This window comes from Coenobita brevimanus, chromosome 48 (assembly GCF_032717465.1).
Source record: "Coenobita brevimanus isolate Jiangsu-jjx chromosome 48, ASM3271746v2, whole genome shotgun sequence".
NCBI lineage: Eukaryota > Metazoa > Arthropoda > Malacostraca > Decapoda > Coenobitidae > Coenobita > Coenobita brevimanus.
The window spans coordinates 13,957,003-13,980,742 of NC_137001.1; the positions used below are offsets into that span (position 1 = coordinate 13,957,003).

The window sequence follows — 23,740 nt, forward strand, 5'->3', positions numbered from 1 at the left end:
TGAGGAAATTGTTGAGTGCTGTGAAGAGTATGTATGAAGGAGCTATGGCTATGGTGCGAAAGGATGTTGAGCTGAGTGAGTTCTTTGATCTAAATGTGGGAGTGAAACAGGGATGTGTGATGTCTCCATGGCTGTTTAATATATACATGGATGGGGTTGCAAAGGAGGTGCAAGGTAGGGCAGTGGATGTGTGGGGGTGGTTCTAATGAATGAGGGTGAGATTTGGAAGATTCGGGTGTTGCTGTTTGCTGATGGTACAGTATTGATGAGTGAAGATGAATGGGAGTTACAAGGTTTGGTGAACAAATTTGGGACAGTGTGTAGGCAAATGAATTTGAAAGTTAATGTAAACAAGAGTAAAGTTACGGTGTTTGAGAGGAATGAAGTCACAGAATGCACAGTGACGTTGGATGGTGAGGATATGGAGAATGTGAGTGCATTCAAGTACCTGGGTAGTGTGATGAGTGAGGATGGAACTTTTGGGGATGAAGTGCTTGAAAGGGTACTGCAGGGAAGGAAGGTTGTTGGTTCACTGAAAGCAGTGATGAGAAATAGGCAGTTGAGTATGGAAGTTAAGAAGTCACTGCATGATAGTATTGTGATCCCTATCCTGACGTATGGAAGTGAGGCGTGGACCTTGCAAGAGGGAAACAAGTCAAGAGTGAAAGGAGTGTCAATGAGTTACTTGAGAGGAGCATGTGGGATGACATGGAGGGACAGGTTAACGAATGAAGAAGTGAAAGAATGTTGTTGGGTGAATGTGGATGTGGTTGAGAAGATTAGAAGAAATGCACTGAGGTGGTTTGGACATGTGGAGAGAATGGAGAATGAAAGACTGACTAAGAGGGTGTATGTAGGTGAGGTGGAGGGGGGGAGAGGGAGGGGAAGACTGAGGATGAGGTGGAGGGATGGAGTTGAAAGGTATATGAGGGAGGGGGGAGTGAGCTGGGGGGAGTGCAGTCAAATGGTGGGTGACAGAGCGACTTGGAGGAGTTTTGTCTGCGGCCACCCTTTGTGGGATCAAGGTGTCGGGCTATAGATAGATAGATAGATATATTCAACATGAAGGGAGAATTACTCCTGAAATTATTTTTTTGGTAAAAAGTAAAGCAAGAGGGGATGTTACCCTCTCATGCTTTACCTTTGAGTTATCTTGAGCTTCATCATTTTCATTATCATCATCTCAACATTTTTTCCCAACCAAGGATGCAGTGAGACAGGGCCAGAGGGCAAAAAAGAAAAAATGGCAGGAGGAGAACTAATCAACAGCATGCCTAGTTAAATGAACCACATTCTTATTTACTCACCATTAAAACTCCTGAAATCCTGACTTCCCATCACAAGCATAACTTACCACACATATGCACTTCACCTTATTGATCAGCTAGAACCACTGATTACTGTCACATCACGTGGTAAAAACAGAGGTGCCAAACTACGTCACACTTTAGTACAAAATTCTTTCAAGCAGTTTGATCCCTTGGCAGTTTCCTAGCCTTATCAACCTCCATGCCTCATTTTCTCACACATTCCTTCACCATATCTATCCACCTTCTTGGTCTTCCATACCTCCTCCAACCTTCATGTTTAAACAGTTATACCCTTTTCGCTATACTACAGTATTTACATCCATCCTCTTCAAATTACCATACCATCTAAAGACACACTCTACTGTCCATAGACTTCCTCACTCCACATCCTTCATGACTCACACTATATTTGTGGGAAATATTTTCCCCCAGAGCAGTTGCGCTCTCTGTTTTTATCATAGTTATCCCTGGTTAAAGGCAGAGGAAAAATTGAGACCGTTGTTAATTGTTCAAGTAGTTTTAATAACCCAGAAATTACGTTCTCTTTAATAATTCTTGTTATTGATAAATTAAATGCCACTGCATTTAACCCCCGTGGACAACTATACATTGTAAATACATGTAATTATGTGGTATTTTCCACTGACCTAAACTGCGTCTGCGCGTTAGAATGACGTGGCGAGTAGGGAAAGATTCTCCTGTTTAGCAGATGTGGAATTAAGATATTTACACAGTTAAAGGGAATATTTGGTCTAACTTTAGTTTAAGTAAAACTAAGATTAATTCGTTAGATTCGCCCTGTACATATCATGATGTAATCTAACTGTATTTAGTACTGTAAATAATTAAAAGTTGGCAACCTACCATTCTATGAGGGAGGTAGAAATGCCGCACACCACACTCTGTTCCTAGTCACTCTCAAGCTAACACGGTTGTATATACGCACCATAAGGACGCTTGCTTGCTCAAGCAATTACACTAAGCAGCCTCATCGTCATTGGTTAACGATCACTCCCTCTTCACTAGCCAAGTAACTTTAACGAATTGGCCAATTCAAGGGGGGATTAGCTATGAGATAGAAGAGAAATAGTTATTGTAGGTGAGTTAAGGTTAAGTTACGTTTCGCCTAACTCTTTGAGACTTGTTTGATTTACTTAAGAACAACTTTATAGGCGAGTAACGACCTACGAGTTGTTTATTAGTAAATACCAGAAATTTCTTACATAGCGGTGCCCCGGCAGGGATACCGACTTGTATACATTAAATATTTTTCACATTTTGGTGCCCAGAAAGAGGGCCCCTATTTGTTTACCAGAACTAGATAAACATTTTTCATATTTTTGGTGCCCTGACCGAGTGAGGAAAACCGATGTGTGCCGAAGCGCTGAATGTGTTTAAAGTTGCTTTTGTGGGACACAGTTTACTACCACGTTCGGTTGAAGTGGAAGACGTGGACGTACGTGTCTATAGAGCTCCGGGAGGAAAGGCAAGCTCTTTCTCTGAAGATGAAAGGCTGAATGCCGTACTAGACTGGGAGCATGACCGTACGGTCCTGTTCCTTGGAGGAAATGATATCCATGAGGACTTGGAGGTCAATGAAGTAGTGGAGAATGTTTTAGCAGTGGTAGGAGCCATAGAGGGCTCTTGTAAATCCTCAGTAGCCATAACCCTCCTCGAGCCAAGGAACCTGCCATAAGGCTCTCCAGTTTGTTATGGAACATATAAATTAATTAGCAGAGCTGTAAACCGAAAGTTGCAACGGATCAGGAAGGGGAGGGATTTCATACATTTTAATGCCAAGCCCTTCCAAGCAATGTTCAAAGCTGATGGTATACATTGGAACCGTCATGGTAGGGAAGCGGTTCTGCAGAAATCTATAAATTATGTAGAACATAAGAAAGGAGAGTTCTATGCTGTACAAGCTATGGGTGGGCCTATGGAGTATTGAGGTAATAAATTCTGAGCTCAGGGAATATGTGTCTTTTGGCAATTGAATGTGGGGATAAAATAGAACCCTAGAGATTTAATAACCCTGGGGGATAGGTTGAAATTATAGACCAAATCCCTACACTCCTCAAAATTAAATGAATAAGTAGCTGAGGTGTAATAAATATTGCGAAATTGGGAGAGGGGATAATTTGCACAATGAGGACTTAATCCATACCCTCTTCAAAATTTAAAATAATCAAATCATTACTAAGTTGAGGTAAATTTGTGGTTGGAATTCATAATTAAATTATTAAATTAGAACTTCGTCAACATGTCTGTTTCTTTATTGCAAAGATCTTCTAGTAGTAAGGCAGGATGGGTAACTAGAGCCATAAATTATTGTAACCAGTCTTTGGACCAAATACCTCTGTCCAAGGAGAGAATAAATAGTCTCCTAAATTTCCTGAAAGATCGATGGAATAAGTACGAAGAGAGTTACTTAACTTTAGAAGCTGCTATAGTAAAGGCTGAGAGTAAGGAACTCTTAGAGTCAGAAACTTCGAAGTTTGAAGACAAATTAGAAGAATACTTAACTGTAGTAAAGACACTAGAGTCAAAATTAGCTGACACTGCCGCGGAAACACAAGTTGTGGCACAGCAGAGTAGAGCTGTGTTACCACAAATAACGCTTCCGGAGTTTGATGGGGAGCAGAACTGGAAATCCTTCTGGGACCAGTTCAAATATTTGGTACACGATAGAACGGACCTCCCTAAAGTCACCAAACTTACGTATTTGTTAGGACAGGTCAAAGGAACACCATATCAACTGATAAAAGAATTACCAGTAGAAGAAAATAATCATGAGGTGACTTTGACCATCCTTAGACAAAATTACGAAGACAGGGAGCAAGTTATAAATCGTTTATTAAAGGCTCTAATAGAATTACTCACGCCTAGGCACGATTTTGATTCCTTGCAAAATTTAGAATTGCACTAAGTTGTAATTTAAAGGCCTTAGGTACTTACGAAGATATTAAGACATCAGATTGGGTGCTTTCAAGAATTGTGTCCTTAAAGCTACCACCGAAAACCAAGGATGCTTTGTATGGTAGGTACCAGAAGGATAATTTCTCCTGTGAAGAGATTGAGGAAGGCTTGATGCAACTCTGTAAACATTTGCAAGGAACATTAAACACTACTGAGGTCAAACAGAAGACTGAAGTAAAGAAAAAACCCACTAACCAACTGGTTGGGAAAGTTAAGTCAGAGAAGACTAAGTATGTGCCTAAAGAAGAGATAGGTACGTTCCTTAGCTCCACAAAGGCCGAGGATAAAGTATTAAAGATAAGGAATAGACATGCTGAGGAAATTAAGGAAGTAAAACCTTCCATGGTAAAAGACAGGAAAGTTTGCGTCTTTTGTGGTGAGCGACATTCCAGTGCATCTTGTCAACAGTATCCTCATTATGCTTCTAGAGTAGGGAAGCTTCAGGAACTGGGGTGTTGTATAATCTGTATGAACTCCGAACATACTGTCGCGGACTGTAAAACTAAATTAAATCTTTGCTTTACATGCAAAAAAGATCATCATCATAGTGCTTTATGCCCTAGGATGAAAATTGAGGTTCCTAAACCTGCAAGTGTCAGTATGACAATTGCAAAAGGGAATGCTCCATTAGTAATGCCAGCTGCAGTACCAATAGCAGATGTGAAAGTATTGTTTGAGAATAGAAACCAATTAGTATGTACCCTGTTTGATACGGGTGCTCAGAAAACTTTCATTTCTGCAGACATTGTGAAGAAATTAAAGTTACCTGTTATTGGCAAGGTAAATCTAGCCATTACAGGATTCTTGACAACTAGGAAGGCTCAGTCTTTTGATTTAGTTAGACCTGTAATACAATTAGGCAGATATAAATGCCGTATAACAGCAGCTGTGCTTGATAATATGGAGACAAGTATATACATAAAGGGATTGAAGGAAACCTCTGATCATCTACAAAGCTCAGGGAAAAGTTGGCTAAACAGAATGTGGAATCGGATACTGTGGGTCCCATAAAAATGATAATTGGTTCTGACTATTGTGGAAGATTCCTACATAGGACTTTCAAAAGGAATAAGGTACAGTTGTTCAAGAGTCCAGGAGGTAACCTTATTATGGGTCAGTTGCCTTTTCCAAAACAAGTTAAAGGAGAGGCCAAACTAGTAGACTCAGTCTTTGTTACCCCCACACAGTCATTGATGGTAGCTAGAATAGGTGCAGAATTAGAACCTACTCAGATTAATGACTTGTTGGATGAAAATAATTATTGAACCTGTACACAAACTGTGGGACCTAGACAGTGTCGGAATACACTCTGAGGAACCAACCCCTGAAGATAAAATAACATTGGACTTGTATAATTAGTCTGTGTAATTTAAGGATGGACAGTATTGGGTAGGATTACCATGGAAACTTAACCATTCAGAGTTACCAACAAATTACCAAACAGCTAAAGCTCAGTTAAATTCTCTTCTAAGAAAGTTGAGAGATAAACCAGAACATCTGATCCTAGATGATAATATTATAAGGGATCAATTGAAGAGTAAATTTATAGAAGAGGTAGAATACCCTGTTAACCACAAAGAAAGACACTACTTACCACATCATGCTGTAAGCAAGGATTCAGTAACTACTCCCATAAGGATAGTATTCAACTGTAGTAGTAAAACGTCCAAGGGATCAGTTAGCTTGAACGATTGCCTATACTCTGGACCTACACTAACAGAGAAGTTAGGGAATGTGTTACTAAGATTTAGAGAGAAACCTTACCCTTACACAGCAGACATTAGTAAGGCTTTTCTTAGAATAGGACTGAGAGATGAGGATAGGAAGTTTACAAAATTCCTCTGGCTTCATGATCCTCAAAATGAGGATAGTCCATTGAAAACTTACTGTTTCCGATCGGTGCTCTTTGGCTCTTGTGCTAGTCATTTCCTACTTTGCAACACTTTAAAGCATCATTTTGAAAATGCCAAATGTCCAGAAATAGGGCAGGCTTTTTATATGGATAATTTGCAAGGTGTTGCTGATACAGAATCGGAAGCTTTGAAGGCTTATGAAGTAGCCAATTCCGAATGTGGAAAGGCAAATTTGTCGTTACAGAGCTGGAATACAAATTCACCGCTTTTGAGGAATAAAATACAAGAGGACTATCCAGATTCTGACATTCCCAAAATTCAAAATGTGTTAGGTCTTAACTGGGATACAACAGCTGATGTAATAAGTTTGAAACCAATTAAGTTCTCTGATGTCACTCTCTCCAAGAGGTCCTTGTTAAGTCAGGTTTCCAAGCTATTTGACCCATTAGGATTTGTCAGTCCTATAGTTAGGGGCAAATGTTTAGTACAGGAGGCTTGGCAAGAAAAATTAGACTGGGACACTGAATTGGGTGAGACGTGTGGAACAATGGGAACAGATTAGGAAGGAGTTTGAAACTATATCAAGCATATGTATTCCCAGGAAAATAAACAATAATGAGAAGTCACACTTACACATATTTTGTGATGCTTCTCAGAGGGCCTATGGAGCAGTAGCTTATCGCGCAACAGGAGAGGATAGTAAGATTATTATGTCCAAAGCCAGAGTTGCGCCAATTAAAGAAAGAACCCTACCTCAAATGGAATTGGCTTCCATAGAAGTAGGAACTAAATTGGCCAGGTATATAACCACTACTCTTGATACTCAGTTTGAGGATATTTACATATGGACTGACAGTGAGATTTGTCTTTACTAGATAGGGAAGGAAGACAGCAAAATTCCTTTCGTCCATAATAGAGTGAAGACTATTAAAGAGCTGTCTTCCAAATTTAATTTCATGCATGTGTCCTCCAAACAAAATCCAGCTGATCTGCTCTCGAGAGGTTCGACCGTAAGGAGACTGATCAGAGATAACTTGCGGTTTAAAGGTCCTAAATGGCTACTCACTAAGGACTGGCCTGAACAGAAACAGTACAGTATTGCTGAAATCAGTGTAGTGAACTTGGATCCTATTGTACCTGAGCCAGAAGTAATTGACATCAGCCGATTCTCGTCAATAAGACAACTTCTAAATACTACTAAATTGGTTGTTGAATTTTTGAATAAGAAGGTGGGGTTTTAGAAATTAGGTCCCCTAGAATACTGGCTGAAAAGAGTACAAAGAAATTTTTACGGGGAAATATATAAACTTTTAGGCCAAGACACTGGAAAAGGGAATAAGCTGATGAAGAATTTAGGCTTGTTCTTAGACGGGAAAGGTCTGATAAGATGTCGAGGCCGATTGGTAAAGGCTGACTTGCCCATCCAAACCAAACATCCCATTTTATTACCTAAGAGTGGATGTTTTGTACAACTTATTATAAAGGAAGCCCATGATTCCACTCTCCATGGAGGTGTACCGCAGACCTTAGCCCAAATTCGGGAAAGGTACTGAATTCCTAAGGGTAGACAGGTTATTAAAAAATATCTCAAAAACTGCATCATTTGTAAGAGGTATGAGCAGCGACCTTATATCTACCCAGGACCACCAGCCCTACCGAAGGATAGGGTGAACATAAGTTGGCCCTTCCATATAACAGGAGTGGACTACACAGGGGCTATAACTGTTACGGGTGAGGAAACTCCCCATAAAGTTTACATTTGTTTATTTACTTGTGCCTACACAAGGGCAGTCCATCTAGAATTAGCGGAAGACCTAAGCTCAGAGACATTCCTTAATGTCTTTCGCAGATTTGCCGCTAGAAGATCTTGTCCTGGCAAGTTAATAAGCGACAATGGAACTAATTTCGTTGGAGCAGCACCTTTACTGTTGAACATAATGAATGACCCAAAGGTTAAGTCGGCGCTGGGAATCCGAAATTGTATTTGGCAGTTCACAGCTCCAAGAGCTCCATGGCAAAATGGATTTACCGAAAGAATGATTCGTATTGTCAAGAACTGCCTGAAGAAAACATTACATAGAACTAAGATCACGAGAGAAGATTTTAGAACAGTAATAACTGAAATTGAAACCAGGATTAATAATAGACCCTTGACTTATCAAGATGACACTAGCGACTCGCTAGAGGCCTTAACACCGGCTCACATGTTATATGGCAGGAAGCTCCATCCGATGCCTTGTGTGGATATCCAGGAAGAAGTTCATGATTCTAACATAGAAAATAATGATTTAGGACAACATCTGCGGGAGGGATATCAACGTCTGAAAAGGGTGCTGGATACTTGGAATGGACATTGGAGCAAAGAGTATCTTTTGAGCCTATGCAAGAGGTTTTATGGAGCTCAAGCTGCCAGCAACAAATCAGTTATTAACATAGGAGATGTGGTCTTAGTGAAGACTGAGCAGCCAAGATCCCAGTGGCCATTAGCTAAAGTGATCTCCACACACCCAGATTCTGAAGGGGTGCTGAGACTCGTAAAAATAAAATACAGGGGACATACCAGTATAAAAACAATTGATAAACTGGTGCCCCTTGAGTTAGCAGCCACTCCGGATCCAGAGGATGGTGAAGATCAAACGGGTCAAGAGGCGTGACCTAGTAGGGCCGCAGCACAGGGTTCTCGAGAATTATGGAGGGAACTCTTGGCTAAGGGTCATATTACATGATACTACGTATCATTTTCCGCCGGCCCCAAAACTATGGGAAATATTTTCCCCCAGAGCAGTTGCGCTCTCTACTTTTATCATAGTTATCCCTGGTTAAAGGCAGAGGAAAAATTGAGACCGTTGTTAATTGTTCAAGCGGTTTTAATAACCCAGAAATTACGTTCTCTTTAATAATTCTTGTTATTGCTAAATTAAATGCTACTGCATTTAACCCCCGTGGACAACTATACATTGTAAATACATGTAATTACGTGGTATTTTCCACTGACCTAAACTGCGTCTGCGCGTTAGAATGACGTGGCGAGTAGGGAAAGATTCTCCTGTTTAGCAGATGTGGAATTAAGATATTTACACAGTTAAAGGGAATATTTGGTCTAACTTTAGTTTAAGTAAAACTAAGATTAATTCGTTAGATTCGCCCTGTACATATCATGATGTAATCTAACTGTATTTAGTACTGTAAATAATTAAAAGTTGGCAACCTACCATTCTATGAGGGAGGTAGAAATGCCGCACACCACACTCTGTTCCTAGTCACTCTCAAGCTAACACGGTTGTATATACGCACCATAAGGACGCTTGCTTGCTCAAGCAATTACACTAAGCAGCCTCATCGTCATCGGTTAACGATCACTCCCTCTTCACTAGCCAAGTAACCTTAACGAATTGGCCAATTCAAGGGGGGATTAGCTATGAGATAGAAGAGAAATAGTTATTGTAGGTGAGTTAAGGTTAAGTTACGTTTCGCCTAACTCTATGAGACTTGTTTGATTTACTTAAGAACAACTTTATAGACGAGTAACGACCTACGAGTTGTTTATTAGTAAATACCAGAAATTTCTTACATAGCAGTGCCCCGGCAGGGATACCGACTTGTATACATTAAATATTTTTCACATTTTGGTGCCCAGAAAGAGGGCCCCGATTTGTTTACCAGAACTATTAAACATTTTTCACAATATTTCTCATCTCATCCACATTTCACACTCATATCCCCCAAACTACATATCTACTGTACTTACTCTAAGTTTTTTATTTCACACCAATGTCACACTCAAATGTTACTGTGGGCACTGAAACTTCTGTAGGTAGTCCTCAAGCATAGCCAATATACTTGGACCTGTTTCACATCAGTATCTTCATAAAAACTGCCACCTTATTTTCCTGTGAGGCTCTACTTTTCCTTTCCTTTGCACATTTTCCACTCTCCACTATACCACCTTTGTACTGAATCTGTCACTAATTCAAGTCTCTCATCATACACCATCACATCACACTGGGAGTCACCTTCTCCCTCAGCAACCATCACTTTGCTCTCATTTACATATGCTTTCAGATCACGATGCTCACAAATATTCACAACAGTCTGCACCAATCTTCAAATCTCTTGTGCAGCAGTTAACACAGCATCATCTGCCCACACCATGTCTGAGATAATCCACCCTTCACCACTCGTTACTGTCCTCATCCCTCTCTCAATAGCTTGACTTTTTTTTTTTTTTTTAACTCTAATAAACCCATTCATACACAATATATGATATGTACACTGAAAAGCCATGAGTTTGTTACACATACTCGTACTTATCTCATTCTAACACTGATATTAAATCACACTCTTAAGACTGGCAGTGTTTTAGTGGACATTTGTGCCGGGAAGGGGTTGGTAACGTCTTCAGGTACAAAATGATCCATAGGTATTCATGGCGAGTGTTGAGAAGGGTAGGTGATGAACTGAATAAACGGAAGGCAATGACTGAGTATGTGTGTGTGGATGAAAGGATTCGAAGGTTTGTAATGGATGCAAGAGTATATATAGGTTGGGGGAATGGACTTTCTGACCACCACTTGGTGGTGGTGAATATCATGGTCCAAGTGAAATGGAGAAATAGTAGAAAGGAAGGACAGGAGGAAGTGGTATATGCAAGGAGAGTGGAAAGGTTACAAGAGGATGAGAAAAAGGCAGAATATAGGAGAGAAGTGGAGGAGCGAGATGGGAGACGTGGAAAGTGTGTGCAAGATATTCACGGAAGAAATTTGTGCAGCATGTGAGGTGGTGTGTGGGGTGAAGAGAAGACGGAAGGGGGTCCAAGGAACAGCATGGTGGAATGGAGAGGTGAGACAGCCTGTGGCACAAAAGAAGAGAGCTTATAGTGAGTGGGTGAGAAACAGGATGTGGAAGAAGTTGAGAGACGGAAGAGAGACTATATGTGGAGAGGAAGAGAGGGATGAAAAGATTAATAAGACAAAGAGTAAGAAGAGAGTGGATGAGGAATATGGAAGGAATTTGAATGTAAAGTGGAGGGAATGTAAGAAAATATTCTGGAAAAAGGTAAAGAGAGTTAGACAGGGTGGCAGTGAAGTTAGTCGGGGAGTGAAAGATAAAAATGGTAGATTACTAGTGCACAAAGGAGAAAAAATGAGCAGATGGAGAGAACACTTTAAGGAATTGTTGAGCATAGACAATGAAATTAATGCGAGTATAAGTGGCTGGGGCTGGGAGAAGGAGGGATGTGAGAAGAAAGGAAGAAATCAGTAGAATCGAAGTAGTGGAAGCAATGAAGAAAGTCAAAATGGGGAAAGCCCCAGGAATTGATGGACTGTGTGGTGAAATGCTGAAGCATGTGGGAGAGATAGAAGTAGAATGGATGTGGAAGATGTGCAGATTGGCCTGGGAGGAGAGTAGACCTTCGGAGGATTGAAAGTCAGGTATAATTATTCCCTTGCACAAAGGAAAAAGGGAAAAAGAAGTGTGTGGTAATCATAGGGGCATTTGTCTACTTAGCATAATAGGAAAAGTATATGGTAGGATATTTATTGACAGAGTTAGGGAAATAACAGAGGAATTAGTTGGAGAAGAACAGGGAGATTTTAAGAGGGGGAGAGGTTGTGTAGATCAGATATTCATTCTTAAATATTTAGTGGAAAAGTTTCTAGAGAAGGAAGGAAGTTGTATGCGGTCTTCATGGATTTGGAGAAAGCATATGACAGGGTGGATACACAAGAATTGTGGAAAGTATTTAGAATCCATGGAGTAGATGGGAAGTTGTTGATTGCTGTGAAGAGTATGTATGAGGGTGCTAAGGCTGCAGTGCATGTGGATAGTGAACTGAGTGAATTTTTCTACTTGAAAATGTGATTGAAGCAGGGATGTGTCGTCTCCATGGTTGTTCAATCTGTATATGGATAGGGTTATAAAGGAGATACAAGGGAGAGCAGAGGGTATTGGAGTGGCCCTAGTGAGAGTGCACAGTGTTTGGAAACTACTAGTACTGTTGTTTGCAGATGATACTCTGCTGTTAAGTGAAGACGAAGGAGAGCTCCAAGGCTTGGTGGATGAGTTTGGGAGAGTGTGTAAGAAACGGAATCTAAAGGTGAATGTAGGGAAGAGTAAAGTTATGGTCTTTGAGAGAAGTGAAGTCAGTGAATGCACAGTGAGGCTGGATGAGGAGGAAATGGAAGATGTGATACCATTTAAGTACTTGGGTAGTGTGATGAGTAAGGATGGAAGTTTGGAGGGTGAAGTGCTTGAAAGGGTACAACAAGGAAGAAAGGTTGCTGGTTCCTTGAAAGCAGTGATAAGAAACATGGATGTGCGCATGGAAGTGAAAAAGTTACCACGTGACACTACTGTGATACCAACTCTAACATGTGGAAGTGAAGCTTGGACCTTGGTGGAGGGAAGAGTGAGAGCAGTGGAAATGAATTATTTGAGAGGAGCATGTGGAGTCATGTGGAGAGACAGACTGACAAATGAGGATGTGAAGGAGCGTTGTGATGTGGATGTGGATGTGATAGGAAGTGTTAGGAGAAACACACTGAGGTATTTGGCCATGTGGAGAGGATGGAGTGAGAGACTGACAAGGAAAGTGTATGTGAGTGAGATGGAGGGGGGGAGAGGGAGGGGGGAGCCAATGATGAGATGAAGGGCTGGAGTGGAGAAGTGTATGAGAGAGAAGGGTGTGAGCTGGGAGCGGGGCAGTGAAATGACGGGGGACAGGGCGACATGGAGGCGATTTGTTTGTGGCCACCCCTTACGGGATTAAGGCGTCTGGCAATAGATAGATAGATAGACTTAAGACACCCTTACAGAAGCCTGACTACCATTATAAAAACTCCTAACAGCATCAACAGCCTTCTGTCCATACCACACATACACAAAACCTTCCATATACCCCTCTGGTTACCTTGGCATATGCTTTTTCCAAATCCTCAGGGAAAATGGACTAAATAGGGAGGCTGCCAGATATCGAGCAGCGTGGAGGGCTGCCATTATGTGACCAAGGCCGATGCAGGCAAGCATGATGGAGCCTATATAAACGATATCTATCATAAACATCTACCATTTCTTATCACAAGCAGTTCCCATTGTTCCATTACAGGGATTTGATCCATAAATCCCCAACCACTAGTAAAACCACCCTGTTCATCAATCAGCGAGTGTGTTGATATACTGCCTCACTTATTCCATGATAATTCTTCCATATCAACTTTCCAGCAACAATGAACAGATATATCACAATAATTTTTGCACTCACTTCAACTACTTCATTTTTTCTTTACATGGACATGACTACAGCGTTTGTTCTTATTCACTGGTAATGATTCAGCGAGTTTATTTCTTTACATATGCAAATGTTTGAGGGTGTGTGGTATGGTGCCGGCAGGAGTGAGGGCAGGACCGTGTATGATGTCTCGTACTGCTACTTCAGTATCACTGGCATCATCATGACCCTCATCATCAGCAACCTCATATCCCTCTGTACTGGTGAGCTGTCTTGCCGTTGTAATGTCCACTCAGCACTGGTTGGCCCGGGTGGGGGTGAGCCCACACCAACAGTCAGCACTGGTAACATTGTGATGGCACACCAACAGTTAGCTCTGGTAGCACTGACAAACTAGATGAAGGTACACTGACTAGCACCAGTAGTGGCAGATGGTGGTACTGTTTATCAGTGGTTGGGACTGGTAGACCAAGCTGTTCCTGGTGGTAGTACACCAGCAGTCAAGGCTGGTAACATTGGTAGGAACAAGTGGTGAAGCAGCAGCAGATTGGAATGACCGTGTTAGTATGGCTGAGTTGCAATGCACCAGCAGTAATTTCTGTTCTGTCAGCTACTGTTGTCATGAAGTACCGGTATGTTGTGAAAGGCAATTAGAATGGCAACACCATAATTCTAGGCTTAGATAATGTAGTTCCAGAGGACATTTTAATGTTCTCAACACAACTGTGTCACTGCTTCTTTATACAGACCCAACACCACTTTTTCAAAATACGTTTTTTGTTTAAATAACAGAACAGAGGAAGGAAAAAAAATGAATAAAAAAAATAACCCATACACCAGATTACTGGTGTCCTCTGTTCATAAAATATCTGTAACAGTTAGACTTGAACAGCTGTAGGTTTAAGTTTGGAGGGAAACAACTCTGGGGAAGCGAGTTTCAAAGAGATGCAGTTCGGATAATGAAAGAATTCTGATAGGCAGAAGTTCTGCAATATGGCTGAGTGATATTCCAGTCATGAGCGCTACCAGATGCCCGTGTAGCACGAGGGAAGGCATGGAGAGGTGGCAACATGAACTCAACTTCGTCTGAGCATTTGCCATAAAAACATCTGTAAAATAATGCAAGGGAAGCAACATTCCTTGTTACTTGTAGGGGAGGTAGTTTATTTGTAATGGCAGGGTTGTTAATAATTCTAACAGCTTTGTTCTGAATTTTTTCCATTTCTTTAAATGCAACCTCTCCACATCCATTCCAAAAGGGTGAGCAATATTCAAGCTGAGAGTGCACATAGCTCTTATAAATTATAGCTAACTGCTCGTCAGCGAAGAAGTTACGGACTCTGTACAATAATCCAAGTTTCTTTAAGGCTGTTTTAGCAAGTGATCTAGTATAAGAGGTCTACCTGAGGGCAATGTTATGTGAGACGCCGAGAATTTCAATACTTTTGGAGATGGGAATATTAGTAGCATTGAAGGTAATGTATGAATCTGGAATATCTGACTATTAGTAAATTGTATATATTTAGTTTTACTACTGTAGCATTAAATAAGACAAGGTTGTTTTGTCCCCCTTCACTGATCGTAGATAGGTCTTGATTTAAGGAAATGGCTGTACTGAGTTGAAAGGTAGAGATATTAGACTTTGTCAATGGGTGTCTGAGTGTGAATGAACTATGTAGGGTTGAGTCATCAGCATGTGAGTGGATGGGACTGTGGATGACAGATAAGAGATCATTAATATGAACCAGGAACAGGTTTGGCGACAGAACTGATCCCTGCTCCACGCCGGCGTTAATTGAGTGGAAATTGAAATATACATCATTTACTTTTACCCTTATTTTCCTGTCACTGAGATATAAGGAAATCAAAGGAACAAAAGACGTTAGTCCATAGCCAGGGAGTCTGGACAGCAGGGAAGGGTGCCATACTCTGTAGAAAGCTTTAGAAATATCAAGGACTACTGCATAAGTTTCTCCATGTAGGTCAGTTGATTGATGGATAATGTGAGTTAGGAGATTGAGTATGTCAATTGTGGATCTTTCGTGGCGAAAACCATATTGTCTATCACTAATTAAGTTTTTGGATTCAAGATGTTTAAGAATGTGCTTATTAAAGTTTCAAATACCTTACCAAGAGAAGATGTGACAGCTACTGGTCTGTAATCAGAGGGGTCAGAGGAACTTCCTTTCCTCGGAACTGGGTGGATATTCAACTTTAGAATCTGAAAATTAAAATATACCATAGTTTATCAGATGCAAACACTACCAAAGCAGAGGGAGAGTGGCCATGTGCAGTTTGCCACAAGAGTGTGGGAAGTAATTTCATCTTGCGCAGTATTTGTGGTAAGTGGGTACATAATGCTGATTCCATATGTGGAGTGAGTCTAGGAGAGCATATAGAGATAGTCAGGTGTGAAAAGATTGATCCTGCTGGTGAGTTTCTTGAGTGTGTTAAAGTTTTGTTATTTAGGGGACAAGTTATTTACTGGAGGTGGGGCTGGAGCTAGCTTTGTGGTTAGAGTAAGGAGTGGTTGGAAGAAGTTCAAGGAGCTGTTGCCTCTCCTGACATTGAGAGGGTTCCCCTTCTGTGCTAAGGGATCTTTGTATGTGGCATGTGTTTGGAGTGTAATGCTGTATGGCATTGTGACCTGGACAGTAAAGGATGAGGATATTTGTAGGCTCAAATGTACAGTAATGACATTGATAAGGTGGATGTGTATTGCGTCCTTGAATGTAAGGCCTGAGGGGGCTAGGTTTACGACTGTAGAGTTGCGAGGAAGGATGGGACTGGAGCATATTGGTGCTGTGATGAGGGGCAGATTGACATGATTTGGGCATGTGAAGAGGATGGAAGATGACAACTGGATGCAGAAAACGAGAAGTGTGAACGTCGGGGGTAGAGATGCAAGATGCTGACCGAAAAAGACCTGGGATGAAGTCATGCAGTGTGACCTCAGGGATAAGGGACTGAATAGGGAGGCTGCCAGAGATCGAGCCGCGTGAAGAGCCACCATTAGGTGACAAAGGCAGATGCATGCAAGCATGCTGAAGCCTTTATCAATGATACAACAAAAATATTTCACACAAAAACAATCAACTTTCAAATTTCAATGGTGCATCCACAAAAAGAGGGGCCATACCACGAAATCTCAGCATGGTCTCGAAGTATGCTCATATATTTTGTATATTCTATTAAAGCCCACAAATTTAATCAGTGGTGCCAAGAACAATGAATTAAAAATTAAGATATTCTATTATAACAACTCTTAGTCAGTTCTTGCATACTTCACAAGACTAATTTCAATACTTAAAAGTTGGTGAAGCCTTGGAAGCTTTAACCCATGATGTAACCAGCAGTAGAGGGAGACAGACTGAAAAGGGCAGATCTGATGGATTCATTGGTTTCAGTTTTGAAGGCTCCAACATGCTTGCATGCATTGGCTCGGTCACCTAATGGCGGCTATCCTTGCTGCTCGACCTCTGGCAACTTCCCTATTTAGTCCTGTATCCCTGAAGTCACACCCAATGACCTCATCCCAGATCTTTTTCAGTCTACCCCTTGCTTCCCTACCCCCAACATTGACACTTTTCATTTTCTGCACCCAATTATCATTCCCCATCCTCTCCATATACCTAAACAGTCTCAATCTACCCCTTCTCATCACAACACCGATACACACCGGTCCCATCCTATCTCTCAACTCTTCCGTCATAAATCTAGCTCCCCAAGGCCATGCACTCAGGGACGCACTGCACATCCACCTAATCACTATCATTTTTGTACCTTTGGGTCTGCGAATGTCCTCTTCCTTTACTGCCCAAGCCTAACTACCATACAGCATTACACTACTAACACATGCTGCACACAAAGATCCCTTAGCACCGAGGGACAGCCCTCTCAATGTCAGGAGAGGCAACAGCTCCCTGAACTTCTTCCAGCCACTCCTCATTCTAGCCATTACATGACTATAGTTACATATATCAATTGTTCACACAAGCTCACCCCAAATCAGACTTAGTTCCATACCATAATAATCGTTTTTGGTAACTTGTTGGATAATATGTACAGTCATAAAAAAAACTATCATTACCCTTAAGAGCTATGCACTATGACACAACGACAAAGTGCTGTGGAATGACAGCACAGGAAAGTTTGTACCGCAAACCCGTAGACACATATATTAGAATGTGTCTAGAGATAATAAAAGCTAATTTGATCGTTTGGCCTCCATGCATAAAAACAATACGTTATATTATCCAGCACCGAATTCATTAAATAAAAGTATAACAGAACGGTGTAAAGTTGGCAACACACATGCAGATGGGCAATGAGTACATGCACCCATGCCAGACGTATGATAGTACTTCAGCCGATACAAGCCAAGTTAGTAAATTTCAATGTAATATTAATATATATTGCTTTCCACATATAATGAATGTTGAGTAGAAGAAAAATAATAATACGAGCTCAGTCTCATTGCTTTAATATTTTGTATACCCACCCCCTGCTTCCAAAACAGCCTCTAGACGTCTGAAGAATCCATCTGAAGCATCTAACCAGCCATCTAAAGCAAACAAATGAACTCGTGCACCCCTGCTAGACTATCATAAAAAAAGGAAAAAGTCGATGCCTATAGATTTAATAACCTTAAAAATAATTTATTTCTTGTGTTCCATAGATAATACGTGTTGATTAGTAGGAAAATAATAAACGCTCTGAGTTTCGTTTTTAATCCCCGGTGGGGCACTCAGGGTATCGCAAAAACACGTCTTATATATTTCCTCGCCGTATGGCTGATTCTTGCTTATTATTCCAACTCTTGTAATGGAATTGTGATATGGCAACAACAGATAGGGGATGAGCGAACAGCAAGGACCCGCCCATAACCCACCTAACGTTCGTTTCGCATCGAGCATCCCTAGGGGTAACGATAGTTTTTCTTATGACTGTACAAATATTAAGTTGAAACTACACCAATGTTGGCAAGACTCTGCTTACATTATTGTGTAGTATATTTGTAGATAATTATGGAGTTGTTACTTTCATAGTTTCAGGAATAGAGTGCCTGTAAAAGCTTAACTGGACTCTAAATTGTTGAACTGATGCCTCCAGGTCCTCTGAGCCCAAAGGCGGTGAATCAGCGGTTGTCGTTTCTCACCTGCGGGAGGCTCCATCAGCGGCTGTGGAGAACCCGCTGTGGTTCACATAAGGTGGACTATGTCTATAAGGATGACCATGTGACCACCATGACCATGTTGCCCCAAACCAAGAGTCATCACAATGACAGCCAACCCTAACTTATGGTGCCTTACCACCACCACACACAAATCAATCCAGTGTTCTCCAACATGAACAGTAAAGAAACAACCATCTTCCCAGTTCTGTCAGAAGAAAATGTACAACTGGTTAAATACAGTGTAAAACCCTATCTCTACCAGTGCATGTTTCAGATGTTTTGATTTTTCCGCAATGAGTTCATCACACATGGAGAAGATACCACATAAATGAACAGCCTCTTGTAATGATTTGTTTTAAAGGCAGGGACATTGCAGTGTTGCCGTTTATATGTAAAAGTGAACCCCTCAAATATTATAGTGATGATGCTTGATATATAATTTCCTTTAGAATAATTACGGAGTGCACTACCATTACTTTTATATTAATAAGTTCAGTATAGCATGTAATGTATGTTGTGCTGGTTACGATTATTTTTTCCCATAGCCTACTTTAGACAAATCAGTAAATAATTTTACATAATGGCATCTTAATAGCAGGAAGAGGAGAAACTGTGCAATCATACAGATGTTCACTTAATGATAGTCCGTCAGGATTCATCCGAACGAAGGTACAACAAGCGACCCGAAAGTTGGAGTAATGAGTAAACACTGAACTGATACTAAGTATAATTACAGCATTTGCCATGTGAATTAACTAAGTATACTGTAAATAAACAAATGCGATACAATCTTTTCCTCTTTGCCTAGTTAGTTCCAAAGTTTGTGGGGCAGGGTCTTGAACTATTAAAAAAAAATAAAAAATTGGTCTATGAGAGACAGACAGACAGACAGACACACAGACAGACAGAGACAAAGAAATGGGAATTTCTGTTGTTACAGGCCCTAATGAATGTTTTATTGTTGGGAATAGCTGGGCAGTATGTGTCTGTGTGCACGTTAGAGCTTGTAGCACCATAGACCTCATAGCACCATCAGCTTGTAGCACCATAGACCTCATAGCACCATCAGCTTGTAGCACCATAGACCTCATAGCACCAACAGCTTGTAGCATCACAGACCTCATAGCACCAACAGCTTGTAGCACCATAGAGCTCATAGTACCATAGAGCTTGTAGCATCACATAAGTTAAATCCATGAAAGATGAATGTGCACAAGTTGGGAAATGACTACTGCTTCACTCTCTTTGTTTATGTCCATACCATCCCAGTACTGTATATTTCTTTTTATCCATTCACGTTATTTCACACCTCCCTTCCGTCACCCTCTCCTCCATTCTAAAATGCTCATGAATTTTCTCCATTATTTACACCATCCATCCTACTGATGCCTGCAGCTGTTCTGAGAATTGTACCGTAGAAATTTCTTTGTCACTCAGTGCCAAGTTTCACTCCTGTGTAAGTGTTAGCAGTAAAACACTTGTAGCATTTTCTTTGGAATACCTTATATGAATCTAAGAGGTCACTTTCTAATGAAATACATATATACAATAACAGTTGACATCATAATTTGGAATTTCCGATATCTTGGTATGGATACATTCAATAGCTTCCATCCTCATGTAGCATTCAAATATAAAGATATCTTAACATTGGTACTTTTTACTCCCTCATCAAATGAATGACAGGTGGCCCTGGAAAAACGTGATAAAAGATTTATACATGGACTTCTGCTACAGTATGTAACTTACTTATACCGGTATGTCAATAATGTTTGCAGTGATGTAGGTGTGCTTGGAAAAAAACACTTAAAACATGGAAAAAACACTGTTAAACATGGTAAAAACATATTAAAACATGGTAAAAAACACTATTAATTCTGAAAGAATATCTGTTCAGGTACACACAACGTTTGACTTTTTATACCGTGGTCTAAGGTCACATATCAGCTTGAATATATTATACATAAAGTAGACCCTCTCTACAGTACACTGGATCAACTGGGGACAAACCTAATCTGATAAAGCTGATAATCCAGTAAGTCTGATGGTCCCCCCTGAAGTGGGATTCCAGGCACACACTGGAAAATAATTCAGTGAAATAGTATATGTCAGTACTAAAAAGGAAAACTATACCCATTCTACACTTATGCAGCCCATACTTTCACACCCTTGTCATAACACTTCATGACTAGCCTATGCGGATTGAAAATACCACTGCCAGCATTAGTAACTGAATTCTGGGTCACTCCGGACATGGGAAACAATCTGGCAAGCCTGCATCATGCGCCTCATGTAATGTTCAGCACGCGTTAACGCAAAAAAAAAAAAAGAAAAAAAAAGTGTCTGTTGGGCGGAGAGTTGTCCGGCAGGTCCACATGGTTTTTCCCATTTACCAGATGGTATCAGGTGTGTATGATGAATTGTCCAGGGACCTCAAAGTGCTCGTTAAATCCAATATGCAGTCTAGTGGGGTACAGTAAAGCAAGGGTCTACTATACAACTACAGACTAAAAGAATGAGTGTTTTTAACTAGGGTATTAAACAAGGAAAAAAAATCCTACCATATAATTAAACAGCATTTCTTGCAGCTCCTGACACAACACCACATCACATTCAAGACACCAATGCTCCCTGACTTCAGTGAAAGGTAACATGCCTGGGTGTATTCTTTTGAAACAATTTACCATACTAATCACCCTAAAACTTCTTTACTCCTGAATGAACCAGTAAGTGATGGGTGAGGGTACCTTTGTGACTAAATAGTTTACCACATATATCACATTTGAACTTCACCTCTGAATGAGTCTGTGAGTGCTGGGTGAGGTTGTCTTTGGTACCAAACAGCTTACCACAGTCATTGCACTTGAACTTCTCCTTTGAATTAATAAGTAGGTGCTTAGTGAGGTTACTTTTCAAATCAAATTGTTTACCGTGATAATGGCACTTGAACTCCTTCACTCCTGAATGTATATCTAAATGCCTCGTCAGATGAGATTTCTGGCTAAACAGTTTACCGCACACATCACACATGAACTCCTTCACTACGCAATGAACTACCGCATGTCGGGTAAGTTGGCTTTTACACGGGAACAGTTTGCCACACTCCAGACATTTGAACTGCTCGATTTCACCTGAAAGGGTGAGTGTGTCTTGGATAGTTTCATTCACCCCAACCTCTATCTTCACATCTGGTTCTACAACTATCTCTTCACTAAACTCCTTCTCACACTTCACATGTGGTTCCACAATTATTTCCTCACTCTCTGACTTCATATCTAGTGCTTCCTTAATCACCTCCATTACATCATCCTTCCGAGTTCTCTTAATACCTGCCAAACTCTGCCGGTTCTCCACTCTACCTCACCTAACTGCCAATCTTACAATTTACATGTAAGATGATAAACAGCCAACATCAATGTCATGTCAGAAAATACCTATTAACCCTAAACACAAGATATCAACACAGATCACTAATACTGGATCATAACTGTCAATATAAAAATCATGATTACTAAACCATAACATATGGATAAAAATGACCACTACGTTCTTCAGTCTTCCCCATATTTGATTTCTATACACATTTGCAGCATTATAGTATACCATAATCTATCAACATAATAAATATTTTATCCAGATTGCACTCTTGCAGTACATTGATGGTTCAGAGTTCTTATATGATATGCATAAGGTGTTTCTAATAGCATGTGCTCAAAAAATTATATCAGGTATTCTTCCAGGCAACATCACAAAGTGTGAACTCACTCACGACCACACTTAGCATTTATAACTCAAACAGCTGCCTGAAGATCACACTGCTGATGCATCTGTTTCAGTGATGTGACTTCAGCTGTGGACCTGGAACATCAGCAGCCATCAGACCAGCATATTGTATCAACGAACCTGATAGCACTGTACAGCACTTTATGCACACACAGCCAGGAGGCACAGCATGAAGATATGAATCATGCCACAACCCTTACCTTATAGCTGGGCTCAGTACGGTCCACGTCAGCTCCTCGGCTGCATTGCCTGATGAATGACTTGTACTGTACATCAGGCATCCATGATCCAACTGCTCTCTCAACACTCCCTTGAAGCATAACACTCCATTCTAATATACAAACAGTAAGAGAGAAGAAATATCTGGATTACTTTATATGAGAAACAGATGACCAAAAGTTGCAGAAATCTGTGTAAACAGCAACACCACACTCTGCCTTCCAGTTGTCCAAGTGTAGAGTTTGTGGATAACAGTTCAGAAATAGTGTCCAAAGGTGTTTTAATGGGAATTCTTGGGGATAATTTTGTCTTGTTCTTTTTTAAGCAATACCGTATACAGTGGTTCCAGAAACTAACCCATTTCTTTGCACATACAGTGACCCCTTCTGTATAGGGGTTCCAAAACCTAACCTTCTGCTCTGCATGTACAGAAAGGTATAAATATCTTTCCAAAGTTTGACTAATACATAGCAGAAAAATCAAACCATTTGAAACATACTATACATGAGATGGGATTTTCATTGTATTGTGCCAGTTGAAGAAACAAGAATGTGTCATGTTTCCATGGTTCTTCAATCTGTATCTGGATGGAGTTATAAAATAGACACAAAGTAGGGTAGTGGTTGTTAAGTGAGGATGAAGGGGCAGTGCAACGCTTGGTGAATGAGTTTAAGAGAGTACATAAGAAACAGAATCTAAAGGTGAATGTAGGGAAGAGTAAAGTTATTGTCTTCAAGAAAAATGAAATCACTGAATGTACAGTGAGGTTGGATGGTGAGGAAATGGAAAATGTGAGTGCATTTATGTACTTGGGTAGTGTGATGCGTACTGTGATGAAAGGGTACAACAGGGAAGAAAGGTTGCTGGTTCTTTGAAAGCAATGGTAAGAAATAAGGAAGTGAGCATGGAAGTATAAAAAATGTCACTGCATGTTAGTATTCTGATACCAACTCTAACTTGAAAGCGAAGCTTGGACCTTGTTGGAAGGGCACAAGTCAAGAGTGAGAGCAGTGGAAATGAGTTATTTGTGAGGAGCATGTGGAGTTACGTGGAGTGACAGACTGACAAATGAGGAAGTGAAGGAGTGTTGTGGAGTCGATGTGATGTGATAGAATGAGGTGGTTTGGTCACGTGGAGAGGATGGAGAGTGCGAGACTAACGAGAGGGTGAATGTGAGTGAGGTGGAGGGGGGGGA

The 23,740-nt window shown here is 40.7% G+C and overlaps 1 protein-coding gene across 1 annotated transcript in view; it reads left to right on the forward strand.

Annotated features, from left to right (window-relative positions):
• Window positions 1-18,664, forward strand: part of LOC145399296 (sodium-coupled monocarboxylate transporter 1-like) — a 42,054-nt gene extending 23,390 nt beyond the window's left edge. The window contains exons 11-13 of the mRNA XM_080271964.1: window positions 3,906-3,935; window positions 13,537-13,630; window positions 18,480-18,664. Coding sequence (XP_080128090.1) covers window positions 3,906-3,935; window positions 13,537-13,630; window positions 18,480-18,664 — 309 coding nt within the window. The remainder of the gene's footprint in view (window positions 1-3,905; window positions 3,936-13,536; window positions 13,631-18,479) is intronic.
• Window positions 18,665-23,740: the final 5,076 nt, after the last annotated feature.